The sequence below is a fragment of the Oenanthe melanoleuca genome, chromosome 3 (assembly GCF_029582105.1).
Source record: "Oenanthe melanoleuca isolate GR-GAL-2019-014 chromosome 3, OMel1.0, whole genome shotgun sequence".
Taxonomy (NCBI): Eukaryota; Metazoa; Chordata; class Aves; order Passeriformes; family Muscicapidae; genus Oenanthe; species Oenanthe melanoleuca.
In genome coordinates, this window is record NC_079336.1 from 51,261,925 (window position 1) to 51,287,084 (window position 25,160).

General features: G+C 36.9%; 1 protein-coding gene across 1 annotated transcript in view; it reads right to left on the reverse strand.

The window, feature by feature from the left end:
• Window positions 1-22,471: 22,471 nt before the first annotated feature.
• Window positions 22,472-25,160, reverse strand: part of LOC130250846 (vesicular inhibitory amino acid transporter-like) — a 53,199-nt gene continuing 50,510 nt past the window's right edge. The window contains exon 3 of the mRNA XM_056486959.1: window positions 22,472-23,623. Coding sequence (XP_056342934.1) covers window positions 22,472-23,623 — 1,152 coding nt within the window. The remainder of the gene's footprint in view (window positions 23,624-25,160) is intronic.

Genomic DNA, 25,160 nt, shown 5'->3' on the forward strand with positions numbered 1-25,160 from the left:
TTCTCTTGCTGCCAGGGGTGTGGTGTATATCCTGGTATTGCCAAGTGCTGTCATAGCTGCCAGTTCTCCATGCAGATCAAGACTGTACCCAGGCCTGTGCCTATCTTCCAGGTAAATGCTCTGATGGTGCTAATGATGTAATTAGAGGGATCACACTGTCTCTTCTTTGCCTTTTACTTGCATTAGACACAGTTCCAGAAAAGAAACATTATTTGTAAAAGCCATAATTAGGGACAAGGAACACCTGACTTTCAGGTTCTGCTTAGTTTTGGGGAAAAGAAAAGAGTTTTGTCAAAGACTTTAAGTGGATAGGTTGAGAGAATGTTAGTGATCTTAATGCCTAAACGTTGAAACAACTGGTATCCTTGGGCAGCCTTAGCTGGACTAAAGGGGCAGCCTTAATCAATAGATTACAAGAGAGAAGAAGGTCTAAAACCTGGACATAAAAGCAGATTAAATGCAGTGGGTTTTTTTCAAAAAGCAAAATATCCATAATTAACAGATTTGCCACTTCAAATCTGAAGTACATCTCATCTCACAAACACTCAAACTATTGAGAAAACATAAGAAATGTGTTCCAGTAGTGCGACGAAAAACAAGGGCTGACAAGAGAAGGCATGAGCAAGGTGGCAATGAAGTTCTGTCAGTGAAGCTAATTTTGGTTGCAAATTATTTTAATAAAACACACAAGAGAGAGCCTGCTTCCAGTATAATGGTGGAAAGTCACTCTAAACTTATTTTGCCTTATTAGAGGTAGAGCTGGAAGATTTTTCAGACAAGTTTTATGATTACTAAATTCTCATGTAACCTCAACAGCAGTATTACAGCATGGTTAAGAGCACAATCTTATATGTTTCAAACCAAGTTAATAAGGAGAGGGTCTGCGAAATCAAGTCTTAAATTCAGAAGGTTGAAGTTTCTATTGACTTCACTTTTCTAAATATTTCAGAACTAAATAAGAGTCTGTGGTCTATGCAGCTGCAGGGGAAGCAATGCTTCATGTGTATTTTTTTGGCTTATTTGAAATGGTAGATAAAATATCCAGTCTTCATGTACACATACACACATGATAGGCACTCTGTTAGTGAGATATCACAGGCCATACATCAGGTGCACTGGTAACAATTCTAATAATATTGAACACAACTGAGTGAAATTAACTCGTGGGAAAAAAAAATCTTACATTGCAATTTATTATTCTGTTGACTAATCTATCAAAGAAAGGAGAACTCGCACCATTTGAAACTGCACTGGCCATTTTTCTTCCCATATAGGATCAATATATATATAAATAGCGAGGTCACAGTTAGAAAATGGGTTTTAGATAAGAGAGCTGAAGCTTGAGAGTTGGGTTGTTGATACAGCAAGTGCCAAGATTCCTTTAACCCACAGATATACTAAAAACTGCACAGATGTGCAGAAAACAGTAAGAGGTAAGGAAATATCTGTAAAAGATAAATTTCTCTGTAATGTTGGATCTCTTTAGCAACAGAGCTTCATTCTGTGAGTGGTGCTTGTGGTTGGATAAGGAGCTATTTCCTGCAGGATTTCTTCTTGAAAGCCTGAACTTTCCCTGCAGGAAATTTTTTGTACAGGCAGTAAATGCTTTGCAGGCCATCTCACATTAGTTTGCCAGATTCTTCCCTCTTCTTAACTAACAGAGATAAAATGAGATGAAAAGGTATCTGTGGTATTTTGAGTTGTAGCATTTGTAGAGCTTTTCTTCCTATGGTGAATATCAGGTACCTCTATTTGGATCCTCCTAAGACTGCTGCAATTAGGAGGCAGATTTTGGACACAGCACGAAAACTGTGTATTGTCTTGTAGACTGCACTGGCCGACTGTTTGCTGTCTGAATTCTAGAAAAAAATCTCCAAGAGTTTAAACTCAGTATGATAACCTGCACCATTTTTGGAAGACCGTGCATAATAGTGGTGGACAAAAGCAAGGTTTGCTTTCTCTCAGGTTAAAGTCTGTGTTGCATCTCATACACATCATGGTGAAGAAACAGAGATCACATCAGTGATATGTAGTGTCAGGGACAGGTTGCCAAAAAAACATATGGTGTAGATCACAGAGAGCCAGTGTTGAAGATTTAGTGCTAGGTCTCCAACGTAGTCTAGAAGAATTTGCAAAATGAAAATAAAAGCACTTGTCTCCAAATCCAGGTGCACAGATGGCCCATTTTGAGATAGACTGCAGGTTTACAGGCAGCCTGCTATACAGGCATCCTCACCTCCATCCTGAAGAATTCAAAGAATGGTGAGAAAATTACGCAATAGGATGTGATGGTCCATCACATACTTTCAGTAAGTGTGTTCACAGTTGTCACTCTCAGGTGAAGCCTAATGTCTGAACCTTGAAATGAGCATGCAGGGAAAGGAAAAATGAGCATGAGAATACCAGTTCTGCAGAGAAGACCTGATTTTGTAATAAACTAGAACAGAATGCATTGAGCAAACGAGTAAAGAGTTCTTTGGACATGGCCATTAAATAAACATCAAATGACTCTATATTCCATACATTAAACAGATATATATTCCAAGTGGTGAAAGGAGCACATTAATGTATGAATATCAGTCTCTTTACTTTTAATAGACCAGACTTAAACCTCTTACACCTGCTATGAAAAATAGGCTGTAGCAGAGAAGTGAGAGTCGAGCCAAGGATCCCATGACACCTCTGGTAGAGATCAATAACTGTACATAAAACCCTAAATATTTGTTTATTCTGCAGATATTTACAGACATAGTGCAGAAAATACGTGTTATTTTTCATTAATTAAAGCTCTTGATTAAGAAGCACTTATTTGCAATTCTGTAAGTTTCTTTGCTTTGTTCAAAATAATAAGAAAAAAGCAGGTGCTCTTTTGATAGATTTCATCCTAGGCAGTCAAGGCACTTCACAAGTATTAATTAGTCTAACACCCCATTTATTTATCAGGAGACTTGAAATAGACTCAAGTCATAGAGTGTTGTATCATCAGAGTAGTTTGCATTGGTGATCTCAGACAGTACCTGGGATTAATTACTCTGTTCCAAACAGGCCATGGAAAATAGTAATATAAAATTATATATATATATATATATATATATATATATATATATATATATATATATATATATATATATATATATAGTAATATAAAATTTAATGTATTTGCTCAACAAAGATTATATAAATCAATATTATTAATTATTTTAAGACCTGAGGGCAAGAAGCTTCCTTTTACTTTGTTGTTTTTGTTTGCTTGCTTGTTTGTTTTTGTTTTTAATGAAATTACATTCAAGAAAATGAGAGTACAAATTATTTTTCATTATATAAGATACCTTTTAACATGTAAGGAAAATGTTTTATGAGTTTCAGAAGAGTTATGGTCAAATTAAGCACATCAGAATGTTTTGCAAAATTAGTCTCAAAGCAGTAAGGTTAACAGAATAATTCAATAGTCACTGCTTTAGACAATATCCTTTTATACTGGCTTCAACCAGAGCAGGATGGGATCTATTGCAGTATGTTCTCTAGTGAGCAAACCAGTTGTTAACAGGTACTTAAACCATGTTTCTTAAGAGTGCCTCTGAAGAGAGCCTTGAGAGGATGCTTAAGGTTCAATGTGTGCTCAGCTGCTTTGGTGCACTCCAGTATTTTAAATAATTTAAAACATTTTGTCAGGAATCCAGAAATCAGAAGGATTTGGGTAAGTAATTAATTGTATTTGAGAAAAGGCTCGTTCATGTAAATAGCATAGGTCAATAAAAATTTAAAAAATAATATTTTTTTTAGAAACCAAGGAGTACCAAGCATAGTAAAATTTTGTGTGATGCAGAAAGAATAATCTTGAATCTAGACCGTAAAACAAGCCTTTCAGATTCCTGTTACATTGAGCTATCTGGATAATGGATGGAGATAACTATGGAAAGTGAATAAGACTCAAATGAGAAAGAGTTCAAAATCTTGTTTCAGAAAAATTCCTGTGCAGACTTCATCCTAGTCTTTAAGGTCCATGAAATAGTGTGTCTTTCTGTGTTTGTATTAAAGCTGGAAATAGTGTGGAGTCCTGTAGCTCTGCTCAAGATCCTCTGTGACCTGTGCCATGCAGAGTGAGCCAGGCTCCATGTCAGAGCCTTAAGGTAGCTCTGGCAGGCTGGGAGCCTCCCACAAAATGCAGAATCTCCCACTGATCCAGAAAGGAGGAAACTGCCCTGGATCCTCTCCTGTTACTGCTTGTGTCTACCTCTGAGCTGCAGAGGAATGTGCTCCAGCCCCAGAGGAACCAAGTGATGTTTTGCACAGTGCCCCACTTCCATCAGCAGTGCAGGGGACACAGCCATCACAGCTGCACCTTCCAGGCTCTCTGTCCTGGCCAGAACATTTCCCTGAGTGTGAGAGATGGAGGTCTGAAAACTCTGACTGACGGGGTGTCAAATCAAATGTGTCCATTTCCTAAGAGAATGAGTTATTTAAAAAAACCCAATAAGTAAGTACTTCATCTGTGGAGGTTTTGAGACTGTAAGTCCTGGTTAGACCCTGAACATTAGAGAGGTGGATGTTTCAGATATTGAGGGTTTTGGTGTTTAAATAATTCCATGTTCAGTGTATGACAGTTCAGAATAACCATTTCGTGTGTATAATGGTCTCTTAGGCTATAAGAAGTATGTGTGTACATTCTAGGCACACGTGCATTATTTGCAGAGGCTTAGATAAATTTTTATATCTAAGTGCCCAAACAAGGCAAGTCCAGTTCAACTTTGTATCACAAAAAATTGAAGAGAAAAAGATCAACAAAATCAACTGTTAGGAGAAATGAAAGAAAAAGTAGAAAATCATCTACTGGAGAGATGGGGAGGAGTATAAAGATAATTCTTTGCTGAAGAAACTGAGGCCATTTTATAAAAATGCTCTGTTGTGTCTCTGAAACTCCATTTCACATAGAGAAAGCAATCTTGTCTCTCAGCTGGTATAAACTGTCAGGGATACACTGAAGCCAATTTCCTTCAGTTTCTGATCTGCTCCAGAGATATCATCTTCTGCTATCTATACTGATATCATCTAGTATCATCTCTACTGGCATCAGGATGAAATGTATATGTCTGCATATAGCTTTGTGTCTGGAAAAGACACAGAACTGTGCTAACTTAGAAGAGAAAAATAACAAGTCCAGAACAAAATGGATACTGATGGCTGAAAAAATCTGTCAACAAAGTCATGCACTGTCTAATATTTAGTTACTGATTTTAGTAAGTGATGTCTTCAAACTGGATGTTAATTATATGAGCTTCATTCATAGACTTTTCCTATGCAATACAAGAGCATATTCTCTCTTACTGCAGGCAGATGTTTTTGTAATATACCTAATGTACTGCTACTGTTTCATGCACAGAGGACATAAAACATGATGAACTCAGGGAAATGGCAGTCAAGTGTGATCATTGCAATGGTTTTTGGCAACAAAAACTGCTATACTTTTCCTCCTTTAGCAATGCAAAACTTTGCAACCAGTCAGAATGTGAAGGCTAAAGTGGCTGAGCCTTATTTTGAAACATTTTGCCAAATTTATTTTAGAGATTCACAGACCTTAAAGAGCTTTTGTATAATCTTTTTCTCTTGTGGAAAGCACGAACATGAGAGTGTGTGTATGTGTATGTGTGTGTGTGTAATGTTTGCACACATGCTTATTCTCCTAAGGCACTTTTACAAGACTTCCACCTGTGGATGTAAGCTCAGTGATGCCAGCCTGCAGGAATTCAGGTCTGGAGGTGTGGAGTCCAATGATACCAACCACATAACTACTGCCTGAGATGAGAGATTCCAGTAATTTTCTCTGCTGTTATGGGAAATGTCATATGCAATTCCAGTTTTGACAGGTTTCTCTGTAATTGGTATTTGGCTATTGGACACACCTTTTGCTGGAACAAGACTCTGTCCCTCAGGCAGTGATTTGATGTCGGCAGCAGTGCTGCTGCCTCAGCTCCTGTGCCAGCTCACAGGTCTGCACAGCTCTGCATGGGAACCATATGGGCAAACTGACCTGGATTGTAAAAATCTCATCCCAGCATCAAAGGCTAATTTTTCAGTTGGAATCTGTGCTGGATCTATGAATGGCTGAAGAATTACCTGTACCAGCATGGTGCTGGGAGAGTCAAGGGGTTGGGACCAAGAACCTGGAGAGGAAGAGATGATTCAGCTGATGTAAACTTCCCCACCACCCAACTCCAGCACAACTGTGTTACTTGGACCTGCTGCTCTGATTCATGTTTGTGCTCAATCCATCAGACTTAAAATGACTGCATAACACACAAGATAAAGGAGAATTCAACCTTTCTTGTGATCATAACCTGTGAACTACATCATTGCCATTGGATTGCTGGAGCTGCCCTTACACTGCTTCCAAGCCCAGTCAGGGTGTGGATGTGCTTAATGCAAGGATGGCACTGACACTGACTTGCCAATCACTTTGCCTAATGCATACACAACATCATATTTTTAACACTTCTGCCACTATTAAGTGTGTGTAGCATGTTCTTGCACACATGTTTACATGGCTGGGTCACCCCTGCATTAGTACGCAGGCATTTTGATATAATATTTGAGAGACTTATAAGCAGACAAACTCTAAAATTTGAAATTAATTCACCCTGAATAGATCTGTCCTGAAGATGGGTAGAAATCTGAGCTGTACCAGTTGACCATAGCTTGGCTTTAGCTCCACAGGTACTTGCAATCACATTGATTCTGGCACTAAGCAATGACTGTTCCTGCACCTGTGATACAAGAGCAAGGTGTGCATAGGTGCTTCTTTAGTGTGATCTGACTCTTTAATAAGAAAGTTATAAATGGGAAACAATTTTCTCTAGGAAAGTGGTGTTGAAGGTTTGATTCCTAAACTCACCTCTTCTTCTGAAAAAGAAATTAATCATATTCTGACATGATTATGATTAACTATACTATTCCTTTGTATCTCATTTCAGGAAGTCCACCGTAGTGCTGTGGAAGTGGAAGAGTATTATTTTACATAGCAGGGAGATTTAATTTAGAGATGCATGCTGACAGCCTATGTTATTCCTTCTGTCATCACAAAACATAGTAATTACGTTTGAAAAATCTCAAATACTCTTTTAAGTTGCTCTTTAGAGCCACTGAAAATACTTTTACAGTCAGCAATCCTTTTCTTGTGCTGGGATAATAGAGAGCTACCTGTCTTACAGCTTTGTCCTAGTACTTCCAATGGCTCTCAAGTGGGTATTTAATCTATTCATTAACACAGGCTTAAACCATGAAGTTCATACACATTTTTTATTCCCGCATGGCTATCCCTAAAGCTAAAGGGTTTCTTTTGTGATTTTTTTGGTGTTCTGTTTGTTTGTTAGTTTGTTTTGTTTGTTTGTGCTTTTTTTTGTGTTGGTTTTTTTTTCTGAATTACTGATTAGATATGTCAGGAATAAGATCTGTAGTTGATTAGTGTCAAAAATGTGCTCAGTACTGTTAAGTGTGTTACTGTTTCTCTCTCAGGCATTTAAAGTGCTTTATATACTCTGGTGTCTGCAGACTAACTCAAACAGCTCCACATTTTGTGGTGCAAAACTCTTTCAGATTTTCTGTAAGGTCACAGCAGTAACCATAATTTCAGGATAGGATTACAAAACCTTTGTTAATGAGTGATGTTTTCTTTCCAATTTATTTTCTTTTCCTGGTCCTACAATGATGTGGAAATTTCTTTTTTGTAATTGTGAAATTAATCTATTGCAAAGGCATGAAAATACAAGCTGAAATGTACAACCTATTGAATCACCAAAAGGAAACCTCCTATGGAAATGCAACTCAGAAATTATAAACCAGTTGGTTTATCTCATATGAAGTTCACTTATCAAAGGATACCCAGCTTTGTAGTAAGTAATATGCTAGAAAAAAAGATCCCCAAAACAGTAAAATTACTTGTTGTCACCTTTTAGGTTGTAGGGAAGATGTCCATCACAGTTCTGGCAGGTTTCCTTGGCTCCTGAGACACAGGTTGTGGTACCCAGGACTGCAGAAGTACATGGTCATTGCCATCTTGTTGGATCTGCTTTGAGAAGGAGACTGGGCAAGATGACTCCCACATGCCCCTTTCAACCTAGGTTGTTTATGTCTTTGTGGTTTTATTTTTCAAATGCCCCAAAAAACCAACCCAATACCCATTCCTCCTCACCCCCCCCAAAAAAAACCCAACCTAATTTGTAGTGTGATTAATCTGAAAAGCATTTAGCATCTCTTTCTATTTATTGAATATTCTCAACATTTAGAAGAAATTTCAGAGAATTTCTACCATTCGGTCCTTCAGCCTCGAATTGATAACAAATATTTGTCTTTTGGCTTTTCCTCTGAAAATTTTCTTAATGTATTGTATTGGAAATTAGCTCCTGAATAAAATAATATAGAAATTAATAAAATAAAATAAAGTTTTGTGAAACCATGACAAGTTTGTATGTTCTTTAGCAAGATCACAATGCTCCTAAGCCACCTTTGTAATTTTAAAACCTTTTTTTTTTTTTATGTTATGATTTTAGCCAAATATATGTGATGGAGAATTAATTGCTTCAATAAACTAACACTAACATTAAAGAGGTGATTCTCCTGTAATAGAAATACAGCAAGTACCCAGTAGAACATATATAGAGCCAACAAGTTTGTGACAAATAATCAAAGAAATGAAATTGTTTGCAAAGTAATAGTAAGTAACAGTAAATTTAATGAGAAAAATCTAGTTCAGAAACAAAAATAATTGTTTTAATTTGTCCTTTGAATTATAGTCTAATAATAGAGAAAACAATGGCCGAGCAAATGATGCAGCCTATCAGTCAAATTGTGATACCTTTACTTTCAAAAAACATTTTGTTTCACAAATACTTCTATTAGTTTGATATAACAAATAGGAGAGTATAACAGTTCCATCATGCAGCCTTGAGACTGTAAGAGAGGACCTGAGGCAAGGTTGGCTTTATTATCACAATTTTTTCAATTCAAAAGTCAGAAAGAAACACTGTCTGCTCTCCACAGAAACACTGAGATGATCAGGATGTTATGTTTTATTGTGTATCCTGCCTTTTAGTCAGCTCAGTACTACTTTTAAAAACTTGCAGCGTTTTCTGCAGGCTTTGTGAGAACAGAAAATAGTCACAGAGAGCTATTCTTTCACTTGCTGAAAATTAGTATCAAGCACTTCTACAATATAGACTAGACAGGAAATTGCCTAGTCCTTCAGCAGAAAATTGATTCGGTAATTCATTACATCAGTCATCTCAGACACTCCATCCTTTGAACATTTGTTTTCTGTGTCTCTGATAAAAGCAAGATCTAGAGGTCTTCTTAGTGCATGAGTCATCTTAGGCTGGGCATTTCATGCATGTTTTCTTAGGACAGTGATTCTTCTTTGTGCCTAAGCCAATTGAAGGAGAACATTGAACTTGCCTGATGCTTATCTGTAGGGTGCTAAGGACACAGGACAGAATGAGCCTCCTAAAGGGAACTTTTAGAATTCTGTTTCTCTTCAGCTCTCAATCAATGGCTTTTGTTTGTGTCTGAAATGTTTGCACTCCCCCAAGAGAATGCTTCAGTAGAACCTAAGTCTCCCCGAGGTATTTTCATTTCACAGCTATCTATTGATTTTCATTTAAGTGTGTAGATCGCAGCATATACTTTAACTGTGTGCCACAGCTCAGAAAAATTCTTGCTTGCATGCCATATTCTGTTTCTCATGCATTAATGGTTGTATGTTAATCACAATTATCTGACTTTAAGCATTTGGAATTAGCATGTGACATAGATGAACCTAAAAATGCGCTCAGTACATTCCAACAACAGAAAATAAAAAAAAATTTAAAAGAGTAAAGAAATACAGCAATTTATACCAAATTAAGAGCAGTAACTTTTCAGAGGGCAGGAAAGAATGAACAGAGCAATTACTGTGAATATATGACATGTCAAAAAGGGAAAACAACTAATAAAACAGTTTTTAAAAAGTAGTAAAAAATACAAGAAGAGAAATAGTAATGTGTTGGAGGCCGTTAAATACCTTTTAAAAAGAATTATATACAAGACGAACTTCACTGTTTTTCCACCTAAGTATGTCCTTCTGATTTGGACAGAAAATGAGTAAAAGAAGTGTTAAAAGAAGTAAGAAAATATCCTTCAAAAAAACTGAAGGATGTCCAAGCAAGCAATAGGGAAGAAAACCTGAACACTTGCAAATTAAACCTAGTGACACAAATAACAGGACAGCAATTGCTGTTTTAGGGACTATTTGCTGAGCGCATAAAACTAAAAGCAAACTCTTCCTCAAAGCCCTGCGGCGTGGGGATCCTTCCTTGGAGCCATTAAGGTCAATTGACATATCAATGAGAGGAGGAGTGAGTTACCGCAGAAAATCCAAAGGGATTCTTGCACTTTCCCCCAGCGTGGAAGATCTAAGAAATTCGCGCTCCAGAAGTCACCTTTACAAGGACGAGCCTGAAGATCTCTTTTAAAGGGAACTGTCTGTGGAGGAGGCTGTAAAACAAATTGTGGTGGTTTAACCCCAGCTGGCAAGTCAGCATCGCACTTTCCCCGGGGGAGCAAACTGCCGGGACCATATGGTATTTACCCAGGAGAGCTAGAGGAAATTGAGGATGAAATATAGCTGAATTGCTTCTTCCTGAAAACTACCTCTATACGAAAGATACAGAAGGTGGCGACTCTGACAATAACTTTTTGCAATCATTTCAGTTCGGGATTCTGAGCCTGCAGACCAGTTATTCTCTAAGGAGTACTAGGAAAGTTTGCTGAGGACGCTAAATTGTGAGGAGCCATCGAATCCCTGGAAGGCAGAAAGACCCTGACAGGGCTCAGGAAACATTTGGACAATGCCCTCAGAAACATGGTGTGACTCTTGGAGTGTCCTGTGCCAGGAGCTGGATTCAATGATCCTGATGGGTTCCTTCCAACTCAGCATATTTTGTGATTCTATCATTCTATGGTTTTGATTTCTGGGTGGAAAAAATAATCCTAACTTATATGCATAAGCTCTGTACTTCCTGCTGCAGCTCAACAAAAAAATGTCTTGGATAAGTAACACATAATTCTGTGAAAATGTCAGTTTTATATTCAATAAAAGTCAAAGGAGCAAGTATAAAATAAAACAATTTTTAGGTATTACATTTGTTCTTCATCATATGATCCCTTTTGTGAAACACATGCCAAAAGTATCTTTTTTTTTTTCCTTTCTCATTTGTTTTGATAAGCATATTGCATCCATTTCCAAGTTGTTGGCTTTGATATGTCATAAGGCCACCACAGCAGGAGCAATGCTACCACTAAAATAGCAGGAGATTATTACTACACAAATAGAGCATAAAACAGCATGTCAGCTTGTGTCCTCTTTTAAAATACCATGTTAGGTTTCTGGTCTTCCCTTGTATCTTTCATGCCCAAAAGGGACAGGGCAGAACTAGAAAAAAGTTCAAGGAAGGGCAATAGCAGTGATCAGAGATTAAACAGTTTCCAAAAGAGCAGCAACAAAATTGTTTAGGAATGCTCAGCCTGGGAGAGAAAACTTAATTTTGTCATCATCATGGCCTGGACAAGAGAGTCAATAATACTTTTTTTTCTGTTACAAAAACAAGTGAGAGTTCAAATGATATTTTTGAGATATAGGTTGAAAATTAACAAAATTAGTTATACTGTGGAACTCCTTCCCACAGGATATTTTGATATTAAATTTGTGCAGCTGTTCAGAAAGCTAATTAACAGAAGAAAAATTCACCAGATAATACACAAAAAAAGATAATATCTCTCCTTCAAGAATTTGCTGAACCACTAACCACTAGAGATTGAAAAAGTATTGTGGAGAAACGTGGGCATATTCTGGCTTTGTTTTCACACCATTACCAAAATATCTGTGTTTGGTCAGTGACAGAGAGGTGTTGCACTTCTGGGTGGACTTTTGATCTTATACTGTGACCTATAATTACAGTCCCTCATTTACATGGGACTGTATCCCACAAAATTATAAGGACTATCAAGGTTAATTTCTGAAGTCTCTTGTGTCCATTTATGTGTGCAGACTCTCAGTCAGAATCCACCTCTGTTTGTCTTGGCTTTAAATGTGTCTAGGTTTTAGGTATGAAGGGAGTGGCATAGCAACTGCTAATATTTGGTCTCCCAAGAATGCAAACTACTTCATCAGATCTTGAGGAAATAGGAAAAATAAAAAAAAGCAAAAGTGTTGGTCTGTGATGAGTTACTGATTCATAGTAATTGCACACAACAATGTGCCTCTGAGGAAGTTGTGTGTGAAATTCTGTGCAATCAGGATAGTGTAAAAATAAAATATTCCAAAATATCTTAGAGGAATCATTTGAGTGAGGGTGAAAAATAAAAATAAGTGAAAATTTTTAATGCTTTTCTGTAGTTGCTTTGTTTTTCAACATACAGCAAAATTAGGTCTACTTTAGTGCTTAGTAACTGTAAATATTACACAGTTATGAATTCCAACAGAAAACTGATTTATCTGTGCAAATCTGTTGCCAAATTAAACTTTTTAAGATTGGAAAGAGAGTCTCATGTCTTTGTTATGGCCATTTCTCTCAGTTTCTGATGAAGGCAGTAGGAATAAAATGCTCCTTGACAGTTTGTGCCTTGCTGATGAGTTTAACTTTCATGAAAACCTTGTTTTTTAAGGTTAAAAGTAATGCAAGCTATTATCTTTTGCAGGCTGTTGAAGACTTTAGAGGAATTGACTAAATGCTTTCTTGGTTTCTAGAATCAACATTCAAACAAACAAAAACGAACAGGAATGGAAACTTTGCTAGCAGCCCCAAATTCCTATGAATTGGGAATGTTGGAGTCTAATCTCACTTTTTTTCTTTGGAGACAATAAATCTTTTTAAAAACCCAGTTGGATTGACCAATGGGCAGGCACCTCTACATGAAATTTAAAATCATGGCATTTTAGGCAGAATAAATAGAATAGCTGGGCAGGAAACAAAAGGACAAGCTTTCTTTCTCCAGTCTTGGGCCAATCTCAGGCCAATCTCTCAAATCTCTCACCTTTTTCCTTCCTTTTTACTTATCTGCCAGATTTGTATTTATGCCAGCAGATGTATCTTACCAGCAATGTAACTCCTTCTCTTTGCTTTGAAATTTCCTGATAACTATCAGGATGCAGTGGCTCTAAATTAATATAATAATCAATATCAATTGGCTGGATCTCACAGGTTCAGAGATATTTTACCTTACTGTGAGACACTAGCCAGTTCTATGACTTTGTTAGCCATTGAAGCATCAAAATTGGAAAGTTTTGAATCCTTCATTGTAGTTTGGGCATAACTGGTGCCAGTCAACATCAGTGTGGTAATGGACAGAAAACTTTCCTTTCCATTTGTTGGATTTTCAATTTTATTAGCTCTGGCAACAAGACAATAGAGAACATCCTGCTACTGACCAAAGTGTGTGAGCCCTCACTTGCCAATCTAACAGTCATTCTCTGTTGGTATGATTGGATTATTTCATGGGATTATTTCCCAGATGGGCATTAATGTGTTTGTGGGGCACATTCAGTTAAAGGGTCAATGTTTATTAAAGCTGCAGATATTGCATTTGCTTCAAGCATGTAAACTAAAAGAGCAGATAGCTCTCTGTTTTGCCTTTCAGATAGTAGGCTGCATCATAAAACAGCCCTGGATGATTTTGTCAACTGTTTTTGTCGAGAGCTTTAAAGGAGAATATATTATAGGCTTCTTATATGAAATGAAATGCAATAGTATTTTTCCATAAAGCTAAGGTTTTCAAAGATTATGATTTATACTGTAGTCAGGGAAACTTCATATTTTATCAAAGACCTCTGTCTCGGTTTATGGATTTGTTGCACCTATCTCCCTCCCGAGCTCTCTGCTTCTGCTGTTTAATTTGGGGGAGAAATCTTCAGTGAAATAAATATAACGTAGGCCTATTATTTTTAAATAGATGATGCTGTACATATCCATTCTTGCATAAAAGCAAGATTATGACCACATTGTGATTGAATCATACCTTTAAATGTGATCAATATTAGTAATTCTCATTTGCAACTGTCTCTCCCTGCAATATCAATGGTATCTGTCTGCAGGAACATATAAAATTATTTTTTCTTAACCTATTTTTTCTTATCAAATTTTATTCTGTGCCTTATCTTATATACTCTAGGATTATTTCAGTTCAATGGTAAATGAAATTGTGGTTCTTATATATAATATATTATGTATCAGAAATTAACAACTGATATAAAGAAATCTTTTATTAGTAGTTTTAATAAAATTAAGCAGTAAAATACAGTGGCCTCAGGCATTAAAAGGCTATTTCCAGTGCTCCAATACACTATTCTATCACATAAAAAAAGTATTCAAGTTTTGCTTCCTTTATTCTTCCTTTAGAAGAAAGTCTCAGAACCACATTCCCAGGTTGAGTCCAGAAGAAATCGCAGACCTGAAAAATGAAGTCAGAAAGACCTCTTGTTTTTCAAAGTAACCTTTTGACCATATGTCATTAAGAAGCTGGATCTCTTCTAAGACCTCTTCCAATTATACTGGCTTAGTGCTATTCCAGGAGCTTACCACGTCCAATCACCCTAAAAGAATCCTAATCAGGCTTTAGGCTAAAATGTTCCATCGAAGGAAAAGCTGGAGAGCAAGTAAGGTGTTGCCTTTGCTTCAGCTGTGGGTCTTGTAAAATTAACACATTTTCAACTTCTGGAGTCAAAACAGAAGTGTCATTTAAAATCAAGGTCATCCTTTTGTTCCCAGGGAACAAAACAGTTTAGGTCTGCAAGTAAGCCTTAGGTTGTAGTTGTGAGGCACAACTGAGGTGTTGGATCTTTAAGTTAAGCCTGGATGGAAAAAAGCAGGGATAATGCCTTGCATTAGACATTTATTTAAGAAGCGTCCTTCAGAGCTGCTCATATTGTCCATCCTGGAGTGTAAGTCTTCTTTAGGACTTCTGATCCAGCCCTTCACACTTTGAGATCTGTGGGCTTAACAAGTCAAACTCCAATTTGTGTCCTCTTGTCCTGTTTGGTGCTGCTCCAGGGCTCTGAAAATGCTGTGCTGTGCTCCAGACCCAGTTGGTACAAGAGACTCTGGCCTGGAGCACTTGAATGGCTGCATTATGGCAAGATTAATAGTAATGCTTCCATGAAGTTGACTTTTAACATTTTTATTTGGTTGGGTAACAGATTTTCAGAGCACAATGCTTGACTGATTTGAATTGATATTTTAGGGCCTGATGGTCTCACATGTTTCATGCACAGAGTCACTGTAACATGTAAACTATCAAGCTCAGACTGAGTTTACCCACAGTAAATAAAGCAAATATTTTATTTGGCAGTACCTTGTTCTGCATGACTTCCATTTCTAGAGTATTGTGGTTGGGCCCACAACAGCAAGCTGTGCAGCTGATACAATTAGAAAGACTATGGGAGGATATTTTTTTTTACTTCAAAGATTCAAATGACCATCAATGTTAGCCAGCCCATGAGTTTAGATACCTGTTTGTGGATAGCCATGTAAAAGCAGCACAGTGAACCAGAGATTTAGAAGGGAAGGCTGCCTGCTTGTTTTCCTTGCCCTGGCTGCTGTATCAGGCCAAGAGCAGCCTGCAGAGGTTTAGGGAAGTGATTTGTTTCCTAAAAGGTGTTGGAAAGATACAGAAGTGAGTCACATGTGATGTGCAAGTTAGAGAGGCAGGGACAAAGAGCACAAGTGGAGAATGAGGATCTGTTCAAGAAGAACAGGGAGCAGTAGCAAGGGGAAACAGTGGCACAATAAGTCTCCAACTCTGAGTCCTAAGGGACTGAGGGTGAGGCTGAAGAAAAGGGAAATGTGTTTATAAATCATCTGTTTCTGATCTGTTTCACTATTCTCATTTGGAAGTCAGTTGATCCACTCTGATTTGGATTGTTTTTGTTGGCCCACACTTAAAATGTGACCCATTTCAGATTCCTCTCAGACCACTGGTAATAAAACTTTCTCCTGAAGTGTGATTAGCAAGTCTGTACCAATGAGATTAGTGTTGTCTAATAAAACTGATAACTTAATGCCTAGCCTATGTTCCCATCTGACATCTCAGCTGGCAAGGCATTCCTCTCTCTAGCCATCACTGCTAGGATTAATTACCAGCAGATTACCTCTCAGGAAAGCCCTTGTATCCTATGGATCAGGTGGCAGCCATGCTCCCTGCAAGAAGGTGTGGGAGCAGATATTTTCTGCTGATGGAGGGTTAGGCCTTTGCAACTGTGCAAGTTGTCAGCAGTAGTAGCACCAGAGATGGAAATCACAGATGGCAACAGGGGGATGCAGCTGTCTGCAGGAGGCTTAATATCCCTGAGGCAGCTGCACTGGGAATTTGCTAGATGTAGCATGGCTTATGTATGCTGAGTGCTCTCCTTTAATCCTTCTGCCTTCACCCCATCTTTCTTCATTACATTATTAATGCAAATTATTATCATTGCTAAAGTGCTAACAATGTGGTCACCTGTTGCCTTAGCTCTACAGCCCTTGTTCTCTGGGCTTCTGGCCTAAGGTAGGCTACACTCAGCATTCATTGCTAATTATTACTTTTCTTGTCTTTTTTTTGTTTTGTTTTTGTTTTTCTTCCATCCTGAGTAGGAACATTTTTATGGCTGTCAAGAGCCTTGTATAGGAAGAGTAAATAGGGCTGTTGATGGTAGCCCATGACACAAGCACATTAATAATTGAGCACAGCTCCTTTTGTATCTATGACTGAAGCCAGAACATCAGGGTAAAAGATAACCTTGATGAAATCCTTAAATTTTAGCTATGATTTAAATTATGTTCAATTTTGCACATAGTGAAATTAAGATTAACCTTAAACCTTTCAGTTTGTTACTTTAAATTTAATTTAATAAATCCTCGGTTTCTTGGCATTCTTTAGGCCACCATTAGCACTTTACCTTAGCACAGAAAGCATATAGTAAAACTTCTTTTAATGTAGAAAAAAAACTTTACTTTGAAGCATCCATGCAGAGTTTGGATCAGTAGTCATGTTGCATCCGAAGGCAGCCTGATCTCCTGCTGACTTATTACACAGTCTCTGGAGGGAACTGGATCTTGCTCCCACACATTGCTGATTTTGGGGAAACTGTCTAAATAGGTCCCATTGTGAGCAGAAGGAGCTCACAAGGATACTTCATTTTATATGCTGGTACAATTTGCCATTTTACATGTTGAGTCACTTGAAGAGCAACAGGGGTACAGTACTATGACATCTCAGTGTCAGCTTTCCCAGCTCCCACCATGCTGGAGTTGGCTACCAGACATGTAAATCAATCTAAGCTTTTTCTAAGGGATTTCTGTGGGGATAGTAGCTTTGTTTCTGGCCCAAAGTGCAAACGAGCCCCGTGGTGGTCATTGTGAAACATTTTTTTACCCATTTTAAGACCTTTTTTTGCACTGGTTTTGAGGCAGCGAGGCAATAACTGCCTAGAAGCAGTGCATACCTCGAATCATTGCTGTAGAAGAGGTCAAGAAGAGGAATAGATAAAGACACACAGAGAAAAAGAATTTGTTTATAATACCATTTATTTAACATGTTTTCAAATTCCTTTGGGTAGCAGAAAACATTAAACATAGAGATAATTCCACACAAAAGAGAATTATTTTTTTTAAAATGTTTTGAATTCATAAACGGTTTGGGGAAGTGAAAGAAAGGAAAACTCTTCACATACTGAATATATTGACTTAAATTAACTGGAATAGTTTGAATTACTGCTTGTGCAAAACTGTAGAAAATGTTTATAGACTATATTAAATCATACATTAAATGAATTATCCCACTTTGCCTTCCCTTTCTCTCCTACTGAGCTTTTTAATTTCTGTGATGTTTCTTTTCCTTTTACTTCTTCTCATTTTGCCAGTTTTCTTCTTCCAGTCCCTCACCCCACATTCCTGTCATCTCCCCTTTTGCTTTTTGTGTGGCATTTACTCTGCCTTTAATTTACCTTCCATGTGCTGCATCCCTCTATATATAATTATTTAGCTATTTAATTTTGTATTTCTATCTTTAAAGAAACAAAAATGAGAAAGGCAGCTTTCAGCTATATACCTCCATGTTATCCTGGCCCAAACTGACAAAGGAGATAAAATGAAGGATGAATAAGAGAAAAAAAAATGTTGACTGTCAGGATCACCATGAAGGCATGGTATAATAACAAGAGATTCCTTGGGATTCCCTCTTAGATTTATCTCTGCACTGAGAAATAATTTCAAAACTGTAAAATTAAGATCTTGGAACTCCCACCCTTCTAAGAGGCAGTGTCATTAGACATCTGAGAGGTGACCACATAAATGTAATCATGGTGAGGAAGAATGAAGAACAGTTAACTTAGGGGGTCAACAGCTTGACAAATACTTAAGCTGAGAACAAAAATATTAAGGTGGATTTTAGACTGTGTATTTTTACATTCATTGTCAGCTAAACAGCACAACAAATTTTCCAACATTTTATATCCCATATGAACCCTTGGGACAACTAGATCTCAGATTACTATAAAAATATTTTTGAGATATATTTATTTTTCTGCTTCATTTTCGAATACGAATATTTTCTAAGACAAATATATCATCCAGGTAATTAATAATAATGCAGAAAAACTGGATTAATGATTTCTGGAAATCAGCTATCAGTTTTTAAAATATGGTAATTCTGAAAAGAAGTACTGAAAATTGTAATGACTTAATGATGCATTTGCAGGACATCTTATTTGTTCCATTTTTATACAATCACTTTTTCAGAGTAACCAGAGTAACTGTGACATGCATTTTGTACACGCGGTTCAGAATCCACATAAAAAAAAATAATAAAGAGAGCAATCAAGGATGAAAAGCCAATGAATTAGTGTTAGCCTCAAGATTTTTTTTAAGAAGCTCTTCTGACATCTCTATAACATTTTAGTAGCATAGGCAAGAAAATATTTATTGCACTGCTGAAGAAAGAGTGGAATAATGTGGAAAAGAAACTCCAGTAAGGAAGTGACGATCAAACTTTGGTGTAAAAGTAAATTGAATATTGTTAATGGACTACAGGGATTAGAACATTGTTCCATTAAGTAAATTATTTTTCTCCCACTGAGTATTACAGTGAGTTTTTCAGCTTAATTTCAGATTTAAGCATTGAAAAGCCTTCATAAATAAACACTTGAAGTTCCTAAGATAACTTAGCTGAGCCCATATTTTAATTTTAGAGTAATGTGATTGAGTTAAATCTGCACTACTACTGTCAGAAGTAGGAAGACAGTGTTTGGTGTTTCCTACAAAATGGGAGAAGCATTTTGGGCAATGCCTGTGTTATTGTTGCTTAAAGGAAGCAGGTTCCTTTGCTCATACTTCTACTGGAAGAAGAAATTAAGCAAGAGTGTTTGAAAATGCTTTATTTCAACACATAATAGTGTATATAGTATTATCCTCATGTTCACTACTGTCAGTTTTTGCTTTCAGGATTAATTTTGACAAAGTATTATTATATTATAATGAATAATCCAGGAGTGGTCAAAATAATACATTAATATTTAGTCAGTCTTTTACTTTCCTAGGTTCAGTGATTCTAATGATTGGTAGTATAAATTTAGTGACAAAAATTCTGGTTAGTCATTACTTAGATGAATGCAGATCCTCTTGGTTCATAAGTTATAATAAAATCACCTTTCTAAATTCTCTAAATATATTCTATAGATTTTATTTCAATGTCTAATATAGAAAGCTGCAAATGTTTTACATGTCCTATTTTGGCATTGGAAAATGTTCAGAAATAAGTTTGTATCTAAAAATATGCAACTGTGTGTTTTAGGAAACGAAATCCAGTGAGTTACATCATGAATATTTGTCTCTATCAAGTGCTGAGCACACATTCAGGTTTGGTCTGTAGGGTTTGAATATGCATCTCTGCCTTTCCACATTGGGATGTTCCCTTAACCTTGAGCCCAGAAGACAGTTTCTCATCAAGATGTCTGGGCATGGCTTTAAAGCAAAGCTTATACATGTTCTGCGTCCCACAGCACTGGCACACTTCAAAATTGCTGAGTGTTGGCCACAGAAATCTTGAACTGTGCTTTCCCTCTTAATCCAGTGCTTTTTGTAAGTGACTTCTTGAGGCCTTGCACTTGCACAACTTTCACTTTTGTGCATTTACAATTGTATTGACTTGTTAATCATAGCCCTTGCTGTTTCCCTGATGTTAACAGAAATTACAGAAATGATTAAATAAGGATAATAATAGGACATCTTTTATAAAGCAGGAAACATTTATCCTTGTAGGAAAGATCTTACATAAGATGGAGCATGATTAAGTGGGAAATTACTCTCTTCAGCTTGAAAGGACTGGGCATTGACTTCTTGAAAAGACTAAGAGAAGAAAGTACAACTAAAGCCAATTTTGAATCACAGTGATGAGCTAGGGAATTCCTAAAACTGCCACAAAATAAATGGCTTATCTTGGTTTGGAATCTTTCCCCAACAGCAAATGCACTGAGGCAATCCAAAGATTTTCCAAAGAGTTAGTGAAAAAACATATTAAATAAAAGTAGGAGATGGAAAAAGAGTTGGGGTGTTTTTGGAGAATTTCTATGTAAAGTAACTGAAAGAAATTTTACAAAACTCTTTGGACAACCTCCCTCTGTCCTTAGAGATTTATACAGGATAAACAAAACAAATACTGTTCCTATATGTTTGTTTATCTTTGAAAATTCTCCATACCAAAAGTAATGAAATCCTTTGATTAATATCATCCAAGCAATAATATCTTTCTGGCTATGTCATAGCAGTAATAATAAACTTTCAAGTCTTTCATTGAGCAATGTATTTTTGGCATTTTATATAAGAGAAAAAGTCTCCTATTTGTTCCAGCACAAATTTTAAAATCATTCAAAATTGTTGTGGATTTGAGTGCAGAATTTGACCCATTGCAGGAAGAAGTAATAAAATTCTGAGATACTAGTAATTTTCAATGTTGTTGATAATGTTGTAGTAACGCAATTAATCTGCTTTAATAAACTTTTCATCACTATTACACATGACAGGCATACACTAGCAGAAGGAAGGAACAGGGTGGCATCAAGGCTTTCCAGAGCTCCCCTCTTTAGTTTAGTTGCATGTTTTTTACCATTCAGCAAGTCAGCCTTGAGAGGCAACTGTTGCTCATGCAAGACAGAAGCATTAATGCAATTACAGCAAAAATAGCTCAGTGAAGCAGATATTGCTGGGCTCTTTGTCACCCAGTCTTAGGCTGGCATTCAAAGACTTTTCCATATGATGCAGTACAAGGCTGTGTGAAATTGTTCATAACAAAAATGCACACTTCCTTCTTTGAAATAATAACTTTAATTATGTATTATAACAGAGATTTAGTACAATAAGATAATATGTATTCATTAGAGCACTCTGATTAGACTGCTTCTTGTCATAATGTTTTATCAATAATGTGAAATAAATCACAATGCTGATCTTTTTATTAAACCAATGTCTTTTAAAGCTAAAGATCTACCAAATTGTACAGGAAGTGTGTCTGTTTATTGAACTTGATTTACTCCACTGAGCTTTTAACAGAATCAGATAAAATACACAGATCAAAGAAATTTCCTGCCCAAGAGGGAAAGTGAACTGCATGTTAACATTTTCATGCTACCAGTGAGACTTCTAGTAACCCAACCAATAGAGTAGCTGCATTGCAGAGACATGAATCTTAGGAGTTAGACTTGCAGAAAAGCTGCAGTCACTGGCTATAGCTTATTTCAGAAAAAATTCTCTTTTTCATGACTTTGAACTGTTAGAATGCCCCTTTTACTCTGACTGTATTCCCATTTGAAGTCATGATAAAAGCAGGCTTTCAAAGCTGTTCTAAACTGAGCTCTCTTTTTTGCCTATTCATTTAAAAAACAAGTAGTAGAATTTGTCTTACATAAAAACCAAAATTCACTGATTTGTTCTGTTCATATGTTGAATTGCAGTCTGCCAATAAGGTGAAATAATATTTCATCCATTTTCAATAATAGATCTAATAATAGAATTCTATCATTCTGTGATCTCTTCACTTGCATCCTGTAAGCTAGTTTTGATAGCTTTGAGACTGAACAGTATCTAACCCTATAAAGAATTCTGGTTAAATTGCAGTAGTAATTTGAGGATGTGCATGCCATATATAACTAAACCCATGTAGGATTACTTACAATTATTTTCGAGTTAAACTACCTCCAACACCTTTCTTTTCAATGTTTTAAAGAGGCCTAATTTCGTACTTTTTTGCTATGAATGCTATTTTCCTGTTTGCTTAGAGATACATAGTTTTCCAGTTAAAGGCTTGAATCTGCAAACATTTAAGCATATGCTAAAATCTACTAGAGACAAAATCTCATATATACTGACTAAAAGGGTAAAAGCATTTATAAAATTTGTTCCTTATTTGTCATTCAGGAAATCTTTTACGCTCCTTCAAATACTTCAAGCAGCCCTTTTATTGAGCAAACTATGCCTGCAAGGCTACAAAGGAAGCCCAAAATAAAAACAGAGATATCTGCACATTTCTCTAAGAAGGACAGTTTTTTCCATTTCAGTTTTAGATGGAAGAGAGAAGGAAGAAGAAAAGTCATAGCAGCACCTGTTACACTGCCTGACAAACCCATCAACAGGGCAAAATGTGGTGTGAACATGGCCATCAACAGAGTTAACAAGAGAAATGAACCTCTTACAGTCAGAGCAAGTAGGGGAGATCCGTAATTGGAATGGTTGTCTTTAGAAATACAAGAATACACAATTTCTGTGGCTGCAAAAAAGGGCAAAGGGTAAGAAAGAAGAGCCTTGGTTAAGAGACATAAATTCACTAGGGTTTCAAGAAATGATGGCAGGTTGTCAGTAATAACTTCCTTTGTCTTTTCACCCCAGGTCAAGAAAGCAGTAAGTGCAAAGGTTGTTTTCAATATACAGGCAAAAAAGTGAGTCCAATTTAGCATACACCTAAATTCCCCTGGGTTTTTCATATTGCCTTCAAGTGTGGGGAGAAATATTTGTGAAGTGTAACTGAAAATGATCACCCCTACCGAGACCAAGAAATCCTCAAACTCAAGGGAGAGCCTGAATTTTTCCCAGGACCATTGATGCATTTGTGTGAGACAATAAGTTATCACTATAAAGATGATAACAAAATGCACCAAAGAGCAAAGCTGGCTGAGTTTGGAAACAATTTTGAGAGTTCTGATAAATATGCAAGGCAACAGAGTAACAAATGCGATTACAGACCAAGTTTTCTCAGTCATGGGTACATACGGAAAACTGTGTGACAGCAAGTTCCCACTAACAACCAGATACAAAATGCATGTCATGATCAGTTCCACCACCTGGGTCACATTGACAACTATGCCACCTAGACTGGGAGACAGCTTCTTGCAGCAGGCATTTGCAATATCTTCGTACGTCTCTCTCACTCTTATCAGTTGTCCATTTTCATTTTCTTCATACAAACAAGCAATTAGAATTTTGCCTGTGTAACAGCATAATGCTGCAGCCAAGACAATAAGAAGTAGACCACTGTATCCACTGTGGAGGAGAGCATACGGCAATCCTAGGACAAATATTCCCTGAAGAGGAAAAAAAGAGAGAAAAGATAGCACAAAATCCCTCTGGCAAAATGTTTATGAGAAGTTGCACCCCCAAACCTGTCCTCCAGTGAACATTGTTCTCATTGCACCTGCATGGTGTAAGTACTGCTCCATTCTGCTAAGTAAGTGACAACCATGAGAAATGTGTTTATTTATGATAAATGAAATTACTGGCAAAAGTAACTACTTCTATCAACACACATGTAATGATAAGCTGGGAAAATGAGGATGTGACTGAATGATACAGTCAGCTTTCTAGTTAATATTTAACACTGATGTGATTAGAAGCACATTTTAGAAGGTTCGTAGTTAGTTATTCAGCCAACATGCATATTAATGAAACAGGTTCAGTATCAGTAAAATTAAGCATCTCTAGCATGATCTGTACAAGTTTCACTCCAATTAAAAATAGCAGTGTAGATAGATTGACTTATGACAATTCTCTTCGGTCTAAAAATTTTTAACAGACCTCTGGAGAGAAAATGGCATTAGAGTGCATCAGACTATGTTTGTGCTTCCTCCGCAGCTTCTGCCTGCCTCATGTGGCCTTTGCTCTTGCTAAGTCTTTGTCTTTTTCCTTCTTTCTTCTCTGTATTCAGGGACAAATTACACTTCTATGTGGTTTCATTTCCATCAGCACAAAATCAACAAAACCCTTGAAGAGTAGTTATTAATAAAAACATCCAATTTAAGAAAGATGCTTTTGTGACATATCTCTTTTTATGTTACAAACCTGAAATTAGGAATTGAGCATGAGTCAGACTGGTCAGGCTTTTTTTATTCATGAAAACTGAAGAAAGGTAAGGAGGAACAAAACACAGTTACGCAGAAATACAAGTAGTTCTGCAGAAATTTTTATTTCAATATTTCTTACTGCACCCATGACATGAAGAAATCTGAGGGTTTTGCTCATGTTTTTTATTCTAGCCTGACAGAAGGAGTTGATTTGGACCACACACCTAGATTCTATTTCTGACCAAAGCTGAGCAACCCTATTTGCTTTGCAAAATCTATGAATCCCTGACAGAAACCTGTCCCCACAGAAGGGGTGACCCACTCTTCTCTCACTTCCTGAGTGGGTAGTGCTGTTGACCTTCAGGAGCCAAAGCAGAAGACATGAGTTTAACGATATAAATCTTAATCTTAGACTTTACCATCCTCAGTCATGATCACAAGACCACGTGGGGAACCAGTGTTTCAGGCATGCTTTTGCCTTTGGTGTTTTCCATAAACTCACTCAGGTTTTATGCTTATCAGACAGTTTCTCTGAACACAGTCTAGGAGCCCATGTCTGATGGAGTTCATGAAGAAGGAAGGCCCCTGTCTCAGCTTTGTAGGGCTTATATCTAGCATCCCAATTCTAAGTGATTCAAGTACTCCCAAGCCTGATCCATAAGGAGGGCTCTGAAGGCAGGCATTTTTTAAAGCACTAAATAATATATTTAAAAAATATAAAAAAAGTTCTTTTCCTCTTTTAGCCACAAAATTTCTTTTGGGCAGCTTGTGTGGTGAGCAT